This window comes from Meriones unguiculatus, chromosome 11, assembly GCF_030254825.1.
Source record: "Meriones unguiculatus strain TT.TT164.6M chromosome 11, Bangor_MerUng_6.1, whole genome shotgun sequence".
NCBI classification, from domain to species: domain Eukaryota; kingdom Metazoa; phylum Chordata; class Mammalia; order Rodentia; family Muridae; genus Meriones; species Meriones unguiculatus.
In genome coordinates, this window is record NC_083359.1 from 346641 (window position 1) to 357708 (window position 11068).

The following is an 11068-nucleotide window of genomic DNA, read 5'->3' on the forward strand; positions in this document are numbered from 1 at the left end:
AGGACAGAGCCTTGACTGTATCAGTTAGGACTATGTTTCCCCCATCCTTGAACTCAGTGCTGGGTACTAAATCCAAGGGCCTTAATATGCTAGGCCCTTGGCATGCTAGGCAAACAAGACCAGCTTAGTCTTAGTTGCAACCTTTGAGTTCTGATTTTGAATGGAGCTTTGACCTCTGACCATGACCTGTGCCTGAGTTTTGACTTCATACATAGTCTTGACCTGTGACCCTATACAGGTCTCTGATCTCTTAGCATACACTATGCCCTGCCCTTTGCAGACAGACTGATTCCTGACCTTGGAGAGAGCTCCTGGGAAATTACCGTGGAGCTGCGCCCTGGGGTGCACCATGACTGTCTCCATAAGCCTGGTCTTCCTTCTGTGGCTAGTTGTGATCCCATGTCTTAGTGGAGGGTAATCAGAAGGGCTGGGAAAGGGCAGGAGTCCCCTCCCCATACAGCTCATTCAGGGCAGGTGCTGTGGCCCCAAATTTGTGGGCACATCTCCACTGAGTGCCTGTTGGCTTTTGGCCATTCTGTCCTCACGTCTCTCTTGGCTCTTCAGTCACAGCCAAGTGGTGGGGAACCAAGAGGATCGACTATGCCCTATACTGCCCTGATGTCCTCACCGCCTTCCCCACTGTGGCCCTGCCCCACCTCTTCCACGCCAGCTACTGGGAGTCTACTGATGTGGTCGCCTTCATCTTGAGACAGGTACTGTGGCTCCCTTATTGGGCCCAGCCTGTTGAACCTTCTAGGGAATCATAGACTTCTCCTGTGGCCACATGGAATGGTTGGCCTCTATCTGACACAGCTGGGAAAGCACTGGGGCACTGTTGCCAAGAGAAGGTGACAATCCAGAGAAGGGGTTCCTTTAAGAACACTGACTTTCTAGATGATTAAGTAGAACCTGCAAATGAAGCCATGTCTGTGTGTCAACATGGAGGGGCTGGAGCAATGCATGCCTGGTCCCTCTGGGTCTCAGTGTCTTTGTCCTTAAAAAGGAATGGCAGGAAGGCCAGAACCTGGAGGTAGGAGGGCAGAGAGTTGGGGTCAGTTCTGAAGGTCTGGTGTGGTTTAACCTGGGTATGGCTGGGATGTGAGCAAGGGAGATTTACCAGCTGACCCAGGCTTTGAGAAGGAAGCTTTGGGACTGCTGTCAGCGGGTCTATGAAAGGAAGCAAAAACAGTATAAGAGCCTCATCAGGGCATGACAGCTTGGACTAGGTGCCAAGGGGCGATGACACATGGATTCTAGTGGCAGTACATACTGAGGTCTGAGCTGAGGGAAGAAGCCAGTTAAATGGTCTTGTCTTTTCATTAGTAACCATGGGAGCCACTTCCTAGGGCTTTGCCAGAGCAGGGCTGGGCTAAGGGAGTCAAGGCTGTACTTCTGAAGGTGAGACACATGGTAGGTGCTGGGGGCAGTGAGTTTGGAGCTTGGGAAGGCATCAGGACTAGAGATGAAAATGTGGTTTTCATCAGACCTTGGTTGTTCTTGAAAACCCATAAGGATACCGGTTCAGAGACAAGTCTGGATCTCCCCAGGGAGATGAGGAAGATCCATTTGAAGGGATGGTTCTCCCCACAACTTGGAGGAGAACCTGGAACAAGTAGACAGGAGGCATGGAAGTCCAAGTAACAGCAGAAGTGGCTTCAGTGGAGTGCGGGGGACAGAAGCTGTTGGGGTAGAGAGAGGAGAGGAGTCAGGTGAAGAAGGAAATGCTGCTGAAGCAATGGCCTTGAGAAGGGGACAGGGCTGAGTCAGGGCTCCAGCTGGCCTTAGGCAAAGGTCGCCTGTAATATAGGAGTAAAGGCAGAGAACAAACAAATGCTAAGTAGGTAGCTGCAGAATTCAGGCATGAAGGTCAGAGGCTGCCCCCAAATCAGAGCTACCAAAGGGATAGTTCTCTGGCTCCAGCTGTCCAGACAAGCAGGAAGAGAGACAACTCCCGGGGTCCCATCAGGATTTAAGCAATGTAGCAGGGAGGCCAGAAGCAGGGACTGGCTAGCTACTGTCTGGGGATGCAGAAGGACTTCATTTACATGAAATGTCCAGAACAGGTGAGTCTGCAGAGGCCAACTCACCAGAACATGCTAACAAACCCCTTCCCACTTTTGGCCAGGTGATGCGTTATGAGAGTGCAAGTGTGAAGGAGAGCACTGGACTGGACCCCACAGCTCTGAGTCCCACTAACCCCCGTGAGAAGTGGCTGCGCAAGCGGACCCAGGTCAAGTTGCGGGTAAGCTTGCTGCAGTTGTTTGCTGGGCAGGTGATCTTGGGAGTGTGGGCAGCCATGTGCCAGACGAAACCTTGGTTTGCCTGGTAGAGCTGTCTCCACTCCAGCTGGGCTGAGTGCTTATATGAAGGAGCAGGTGTGAGTTCCAGGGTCTGGTTCCCCCTGGAGGTCCAGGGTTCTGGAGTTAGTAAGAGCAGGACAGTTGTGGAAGGGCTGCTTCATGCCAGGCTTCCGAAGACATGGACTTGACATGGAAGACCTTGTCTGTGTCCTAGGCCTCTCAGCCGTTGGGTAGGGCTTCAGATGATCCTTGCCACAACAGGAATGTACACACCAAGTCGAAAATGGTTGGGATTGCCAGGGCAGGTCACATCAGGCTTCTCTACAGATGGAGCTCCTCTGTAGGATATTGGGGGATAAAGAGGAATGGGGAAAGCATACCCCCTTTTATTCTCTCAGCAAACATCACCAATGCCCATTCTGTCTCAGTCCCTGTGCTGGGATGATGTGCAGTCTGAGGCTGTACCAACACAGCATTTCTGTGTGAGAAGGAACATCAAGCGTGGGTCCTACAAAGACAGAATGACCAATGCTCCATGAAACATCGGTTCTGGGCATGAGCATACTTATTGAGATATGATTCACCTATCATATAATTCAGACGGTTACAGTGTCAAATTCAATGGATTTTAGTACATTCATAGTTGTATTTGAGCCCCCCCCAACAGTAAGTTTTAGAACATTTTTGTCACCTCATAAAGGACACCTCCCTCCCCCCCGCAACTCTCTTCCCTTCCCTGCTGCCTCTGGCTCCTCCCCGAGTAACCAGCCAGTTACCTGAAGCCTTACCCATGCTCAGTGAGGTCACATATGTGTTTATGTCGGCTTTCTTTCACTTAGCATGTTTCCAGGGTTCACCCATGCTATGTCACGTGTAAGAACATGCCTCCTTCTCCGACTGGATACTGTTCTACTGTAGCTACATATTCTGCTCCTCTAGTTGTCAGCTGATGGCCGTTCGGGTTGCTTCTACCTGTTGGCTCTTTTGAATAATACTGCTTTACATATTCATCCGCACGTTTTGTGTGGGCATATATTTTCATTTCCTTGGGTATAGATAGGGAGTGGTAATTCTACATTTAATCTCTTAGGGACTACCTTACCGCTTTCTACAGTGGTGGCCCCATTTTATTCCCACCAGCAGTGTCTGAGAGTTCTGATTTTGGCACATGCTCCGAAATCAGCATCATTATTGTCTGTCTCTTTGACCCTGGATATCTTAGTGCATGACAATCCCACACACTAAGCACATGCTTACTTCCAAGCCCCTAACCGTCCTCTGCAGTGCTCTCATTTTAAAGGAACCTCCAATCCCATGCCAAGTCAGGTTCCATGTGGGGGTGGGAGGGTGTTCCCAAAGTCTAGTGTTAGTGAGTTCTGCAGAGGTTTGTTGGGATGAATCACATGGCCTCACAAGCTGAGAGGAGGTGGACACCACATCTTTGGGGAGCCAATAGAAGTAGGGAGTGGAGCTGAGTCTGTTGCTAGGGGATGGGCCAGAGTTTGGGAACAAAAAGACATCCATGGGTGGAGGAGGGGCATCAGGAAAGCAAAATGCAGAGCCGCTTCTGCACGACTTAGCTCGGGTGCCACACTCAGGTTTGGACTTCCGGGGAAGCTGTGGGATGCTGGCCAGGTTAGGTCAGACCTCTGCATTGTAGAGACAGAGGATCTGTCAGGAGGCAGCCCTGAAATATGGTGATCCATTAGGACACTTGTAGCAGAGTCCAAACGATCCACCTGTGGGCCTGGCACACGCAGAGACATAACCAATGTGAAGTAGAAAGGTCACCAGATTGAGGGACTGGGATCTCAAAGGCCATCCTGAGACTGGTACACAGTTGGGGCCAACACAGGACTTGGAGCTGCAGAATGAATGACGCAGAACTGAAGGAAAGGAGCACTGAGATAGTGAGGGAAGGACTCACCAATGGGCACCTGAGTATCCTGTGAGGGGCTGAGGTTTCAGAGAAAGGAGATCTGGAAGGCAGTCAGCTGATCAGTGTGATGTTCTGGCCAGGCTCACAAACCTGTCTATATTATTATGTATTTGAAATTTTCCGTTATAAGAAGGACCTATGGTAAATGGCTGTTTATGCAGAAGGAAGAACCAAAGGTGACTGGGTAGTTTCCAGCCCAGGAATTTAAAAACAAATGTCAGGCTATAAAGGCCAGTTGTCACTTCAGGAGGTGTGCAGAATCAAAAGCACAAGGCATGCCTCTGTGAGCAGCCTAAGAAACAGTGTGCTAACTCACAGTCTGTTTCTGGAATTCTAGTGTCAGGAGCTCATGGGACAGCTGATCCACTTGGGCCACACCCTGGAAGCCATTCTTACAAGGCCTTGTCTGCAAAGGCTGAGCCAGGTTGCTTCTTTCTGTCCTTGTAGAATGTTACTGCGAACCATCGTGCTAATGATGTAATCGCTGCTGAAGATGGCCCTCAAGTCCTAGTAGGGCGCTTCATGTATGGTCCTCTTGACATGGTGGCTCTGACTGGAGAGAAGGTGAGCATCCTTGGCTCATCTGCCCCATCTGACTCACAGCACCACAGGCCAGAAAGAATGTTGGACACATCTGTGTTGGAGCACAGCACAGGAGCACTCTCCCTGCCCATCGAATCAGAACAAGAGATAAGGGGAACTTGGTACCTTCAGAGAGGTGGGGGAGCCAGTGTGGTTGCCACGTGGAGGGAGGGTGATAGGGAACTCTAGGATACAGAAGGCAGGAACCTTTCCCCAGGGGTTTGTTGTCTTGGCTGCTAAGCACGTGGCCCTTCAGGAGGTTCCTTGCTCCTCCACTGGCTGCAGGTGGACATCCTGGTGATGACAGAGCCATCATCAGGCCGCTGGGTCCACCTGGACACAGAGATCACCAACAACAGTGGCAGAATCACATACAGTGTGCCCCGGCCCAGGCGTCTGGGGGTTGGTGTCTACCCTGTGAAGATGGTGGTCAGGTAGGACCAGGATGTCTGTGAGTACTTTCTCATGGTGGACTTTTGGGGTGGCTCTCCTGTCCATATGTGGCTGGAAAACAGAGTTTATTTCTGTTTGGAGAGGGAAAGGTATCAGGAGGCACCACAAAGACCCTGACCCCAGACTGACTGATTTCAGCTGCCACCTGATCTCAGGCCAATACCTTTCAGGGGTGACCAGACCTGTGCGATGAGCTACCTCACGGTGCTGCCCCGAGGCATGGAGTGTGTTGTGTTCAGCATCGACGGGTCCTTTGCAGCCAGTGTGTCTATTATGGGAAGTGACCCCAAGGTCCGGCCAGGAGCAGTGGATGTTGTTCGGTGAGTGTCACCTCCTCTAAGGAAGATGTCTCCTCAGGGCAGGAGCCAGAAGCTTTGGGGGAAGTGCATTGATTCCGGCCCCCCCCCCCAGGCTTTCTCTAGGACTTCTGAGGATCTGTGACTATAAGCATTGCAAAATTCTGGCTTTACTTTGAATTCACTGAGGGGTTTTGGGGAGATCAATCCCTCTTAGATAGATTTTAGCTCATTTGTTCCTCCCTCCCCTTCTCTTCTCCTGGGCCTCTCTTCACCTTTTCCCTGAGGTCAACTCTAGACCAGGCTCTGTTTGGGGTTCTGCTGTAAAGATTGCTGCTGGGAGGAGAATCTGAGACCAGTGGAGGAAAATAAGGAATGAGAAAAGCTCATCTGTGACAATAGAGGCACAGACCCCAAGAATGGACAGGAATGGCAGTTTGTGGCAGCTGGGGTGGGGTCTGTCCTACCTTGCTTGGGGAGAGAAGCTGGGCCAACTTCTGGTCTGGGCTCCCGAGGGACAGTCGTCCTCCAGCTGCTTTCTGTTCCATAGGAGAGGTTCTGGCCAGCCTGCTGGGACGTTTGGCTGGTTTATCCCACAGTAGGAGCGAGGGCTGTGCTCTCTCACTCTGTGGCTCCTGACTCCTTCACCACAGGCCACCACATCTTGCTGTTTTCCAGAGTCTGCCTTTAACGAGCCCAACACAGACCCTGTCTGCCTGGGTGTACCTCTCGTAATTCTCAGCATCCCTGTAACACCTGACTTTAGAGCTTCCCAGATGATCAGATCACCCTGTGGCCTTAGAAAGCCCAATCTATGGCAGACAGTCGTTGGTTAGTGCAGAAGCACCTGCCTAGTTCTACCTTATCAGTACCTTAGGCATCCATGGAAAATAGAGCAAAGATCTGATTCTGCCTGGGAAGTGGGGGAGGGTGGAGTTTCCTGGAAGAAGGATATTGAAGGATGAAGATGTAGACATGTTGGCTGTCCAGAGGAGGGTCCTGGGCCAGGAGCACAAGGCTATTACAGGATTGGCAGAGCACCCTTGTGTGGAGAGGAATATTCTACTCACCAGGGAAGAATCCAAGCGCAGAGGGAAGCCTTGAAATATTACCTCAGCCCTAGGTAACTAGGCACAGTTTTAAGCAAAGGAGCAACAGAGTTGGGTTTGTGGTTTATAGCAATCTCTATGGAAACAGTCAAGGATGATAATGAAACCAACTCTGCCAGGCATACCATGCCAAACTGCCTTTATCCTTGAGACAACCCCACGGAGGTGTTTGGATGATTATCCCCATTCTTACAGATGGGGAGAACTGAAGGTGTGTGTGTGTGTGTGTGTGTGTGTGTGTGTGTATAACTAGTTGCACAAGGTCAGGTCCAAGTGGGAAGCCCAGGGGGAAAGTGGCCACCGAGGACTTTGTAGTGGTCCAGGGGAAGGATGGGGCCAGAGCTGAGGACACTGAACGTTGGGGCAAAGCCTCTGGCCTAGGAATATTGGAAGCTTTCTTTTCGGTGAATAAGGTGGAAGTGGGAGAGGGAAAGGGGAGGAATGAGGTAGGAGTCCTCACAGGCCATCCCAATGTCCACTACTCACCAAGGGCGAGGACTTGAGCTCCCCCTTACCCTTCCTGCTGGCTTCTCCGGAGGGCAGCAGCAGTCAGGGCAAGCCCTTGGGCAGCGGGCGGCCTGCAGGGAGGCCGAGCTGGACCCAGCGATGCCATCTTGCCAGGCACTGGCAGGACCTGGGCTACATGATCCTTTACATCACGGGGCGGCCGGACATGCAGAAGCAGCGGGTGGTGTCGTGGCTCTCCCAGCACAACTTCCCACAGGGCATGATCTTCTTCTCGGACGGACTGGTGCACGACCCGCTAAGGCAGAAGGCCATCTTCCTACGCAACCTCATGCAGGAGGTGAGTGCTGGGCTGCGCCACACCCACGCGAAGGCGGGGCCTCAGAGGCAGGCCTAATTAGCAGAGTGGCCAATTCAGGACCCTCTTCTTTCCTCAGTCCTAAGGGGTTAGTCACCGAAGTCCCTGGCTGGTATAGGGGAGGGAAACACATTTTGAGATGGAGTGTGTGGTGCTCTAACAGACCCTGGAGGCAGGTGTCGTCTCCACCGACAGACCCATGCTTTATCACTCCCTGACTCCAAGGTCTAAATTCTTATCTCTACATCAGTAGGTATCTCAGTGCCTGTTGAAACGTTTCAGGCTTGGGTGTGTTCCTCGCTGCCTGGTGCTGGCGCCTCTAGCCTGCTTTCTTGAATCTGTTACCCAGAGCTGATATTCTGTAGCTGCACCTGGGAATGATTAGAAAGGCAAATTCATGGGCTCAGCTAGGCAGCAGAATCTCTGAGAGGAGGCTGGGATATCTTTGTGTTAACTCCTCCAGGGTTTCTGATGCTTTGGGGATGGGTTTGGGGTTGGGGGGTTAGGAGAAGTGGGGGTTGTGGGGGAGAGGGGAGAGGGGAAAAGAGAGACTCATAAGTGGAGAGCAGGAGTAGACAAATGGAAACTACATGAGTTCAAATTTTGGTGTCCATAAATAAAGTTTTATTGGCACACAGCCAAGCTCATCTGTTTATGTATTGTCTGTGGTTGCCTTTCCGATGCATTGGGAGAGCTGAGTCGAGTTGCTGCGTCAGAGCTCAAAGCCTAAAATATTTACTATTTGGCTTTTCAAAGAAAAAGTCTGCCAATCCCTGATCTAGAGAAAGAAAGGCATGCAAATTGACAATTACTGGTGTGTGGCAGAAAAGGGCAATATTGGCAAACAGGAAGAGGGCTTAGGTTCACCTGGAAAAGCCCGAGTGGCTTCTAGCAGGTAATAACTTCTAGGCTTAGTCTTGACATATGAGTATGAATTGTCAGGTAGACAATGGAATGGCATTCCTCAGGCTGGACCTGGGGAAATACAAAGAGGTTAACATGGAAGTGAAATCAAGCTTTATTTGGGCATAGCACTGAGGGGGACACATGTGCCATAGTGGTTTATGGGACTATTCAAAGAAATTGAGGTAAGGGGAATTTTTTAAAGGCAAAAAGGGAGAAGAATGACAAAATATATCCTAAGACATTACTGTTTGGCTGAAACAAGTAATAACAATGATGACCTCAGTCTGAGGATGATGGACAGTTGCTGAGTGGATGCACTTGGAGAAGTACTGCTTCTGTAAGATTACTGTCAACTTTTAAAAATTTAATTTTTATATTTTAGATCATGTCTCACTGTATAACCCTGGCTTGCCTAGACTCCCAAAGTAGACCAGGCTAGCCTCAAACTCACAGAGATCCATCTGCTTCTACCTCCCAAGTGCTCAGATTAAAGGCATGTACTACAATGCTTAGACAGTGTAGGCTTTTGTGTACGGCTGTTGTACTGGCAGATTATGTGTATATGTATATTTGTGCATGCATGTATGTGTGCATGCATCTGTGCATGAGAAAGAGAGAGAGAAAGTTATGAGGCCAACATAACTGAGAATATTTCCTTTATCATATCTTGGCTTTGTGCTTTTGATGGGGTTGATGACTCAAGTGATTCCATCTTGATTTTGACAACTTTCACTAGATGCAAAGGTGCAGGGGTGAGAAGAAGCTGGAGCTGCAGGACTAGAGAATGGGGGTATGTGGGGGCAGGGTCAGATCAAGGACAGGTGAGAGCTGAGGCCCTAGATATTATGAGAGACCCAAGCTTGGTAGGTTTTAGAGACCCCAGAAAACAGACCAAGATCTTGGACTGTCTGCTGGGGGCAGTGTGGAGCAATGGGTGAGTCTGAAGTAGGGCAGTGACAGCATTTAATTTGGGTTGTAGAAAGATCCTTCTGGCTGATCATTGGAGAGCATACTGAAACAAGGAAATGAGGAAGGGTATTTAGGAGGCTGTTACTTCAACAAAAGAAAGATGGTTAGAATCCAGATGGTAAGTACGAGATGGAGAGAAAGGCACAAAGTCAGGAGAATTAGTTGATGCCATTGCCAGGACTTGGAAATTGCTGATTATGGGCAAGGAGCTCTCAGATATCCCATTGCTTGGCCAGGGGATATCAAGGTGCCATTGAATTTATTTGGGTTGCTCAAGATGTAGCTCCAGGATTTGGGGCAAGATGATACACAATTGATGCTCAACAAGTGCTAGTAGAATGAATGAATGAATAAATAAATAAATTGATGGAATGAAAAGGGATACAGGAGGAGGACCAGGTAGGGAGAAGATGAGGTCAGACAGGGACATGAGGAGCCTGACAGGACCATGGATCATGAGCCGTGTGAGTGCCAGCACATGGAACAGTGCAGCAGCCTGGGCTGCAGAGTTAGTGGAGTTGTGTGGAGACAGGCATCCTGTAGGAATGGTTGGAACCAGGCGGCTGTGTTGGGCTTCTGAGAGCAGCATGAAGAGCCATGAGAACATGGAGGACAGTTGGAGATAACGAGGGCCAGGAGAGGGAGGGTTTCAAACAGACAGAGCCTTTTGTCTGAAAGTGGGACAGTGACAGCTGTCTGCCAGCTGAAGACTAGCCAGTGGATGCCCTTGGTGAGGAAAGACCAAGGGGACAGAACAGCGGGGCACAGAGGGAAGGTGGGTCTTATCCTGAAGCAGTTTGTGAGGGTGGAGGGTAGCAGGCTTCACATGGACATTGTCTTCATCACCTTTCTTTCTGTCCTTATGACAGACACCTGAGACATTGACTTGTGGGAGGAAGGGCTTATTTGGCTCATGGTTTTAGAGGAGTCAGTGTGTGGTCCACTGGCTGCGTTGCTGTAGGTCCACAGTGCAAGTAAAATACAGTGGTGGGAATGGGTGGAAGAAGAAGGCTGCATGGCTGGGGTGGCCAAGGGACAGAGCAAGCTTCCTGCAATGAGGCCTCACCTAAGTCCATTCAGCTATGGACTCATCAATGGGTCAACCTCATTCATGAAGTTAGCACATATCAACTAGTCACGTCTCGATGGCACCGCCAACTGGAGACCGGGCTTACTTCACTTCATATTTGCACCACAACTGACAGTAAGTCATCCCAGTGACGATGGTGCACTTAAAAGGAAGGAAAGTGCAGCCCAGATTCAAGTCTCCTGTTTTAGTTAGGGTTACTGCTGTTGCTGTGCTGAGAAACCATTCTCAAGAGCAAGTTGGGGGGAAAGGATTTATTTAATCTTAAACTTCCATATCATACATAGTTAATCACTGAAGAAAGTCAGGTCTGGAGCTCAAACAGGGTGGGAGCCCAGAGGCAGGAGCTGATGCAGAGGCCATGGAGGGGGCTGCTCACTGGCTTGCTCATCATGGCTTGCTCAGTGTGCTTTCTCATAGAAGCCCAGGGATGGCACCACCCACAATGGTCTGGGCCCTCCTCCATGAATCACTAATTAAGAAAATGCCCTGCAGCCAGATCTTATGGAGACATTTTCTCAATGGAGGCTCCCTCATTTCGGGTGTCTTAGCTTGTGTCAAGCTGACATACAACTAGCCAGCACATCCTCAGTAAACATGGTAG

At 50.2% G+C, this 11068-nt stretch overlaps 1 protein-coding gene across 4 annotated transcripts in view; it reads left to right on the forward strand.

Annotated features, from left to right (window-relative positions):
- Pitpnm3 (PITPNM family member 3) overlaps positions 1 to 11068 on the forward strand; it is an 84742-nt gene that overhangs the window by 68670 nt on the left and 5004 nt on the right. For all 4 annotated transcript variants that reach the window (XM_060363360.1, XM_060363358.1, XM_060363357.1 and 1 more), the window contains 6 exons: positions 565 to 713; positions 2126 to 2242; positions 4687 to 4803; positions 5107 to 5255; positions 5445 to 5594; positions 7301 to 7484. In XM_060363360.1, coding sequence (XP_060219343.1) covers positions 565 to 713; positions 2126 to 2242; positions 4687 to 4803; positions 5107 to 5255; positions 5445 to 5594; positions 7301 to 7484 — 866 coding nt within the window. The remainder of the gene's footprint in view (positions 1 to 564; positions 714 to 2125; positions 2243 to 4686; positions 4804 to 5106; positions 5256 to 5444; positions 5595 to 7300; positions 7485 to 11068) is intronic.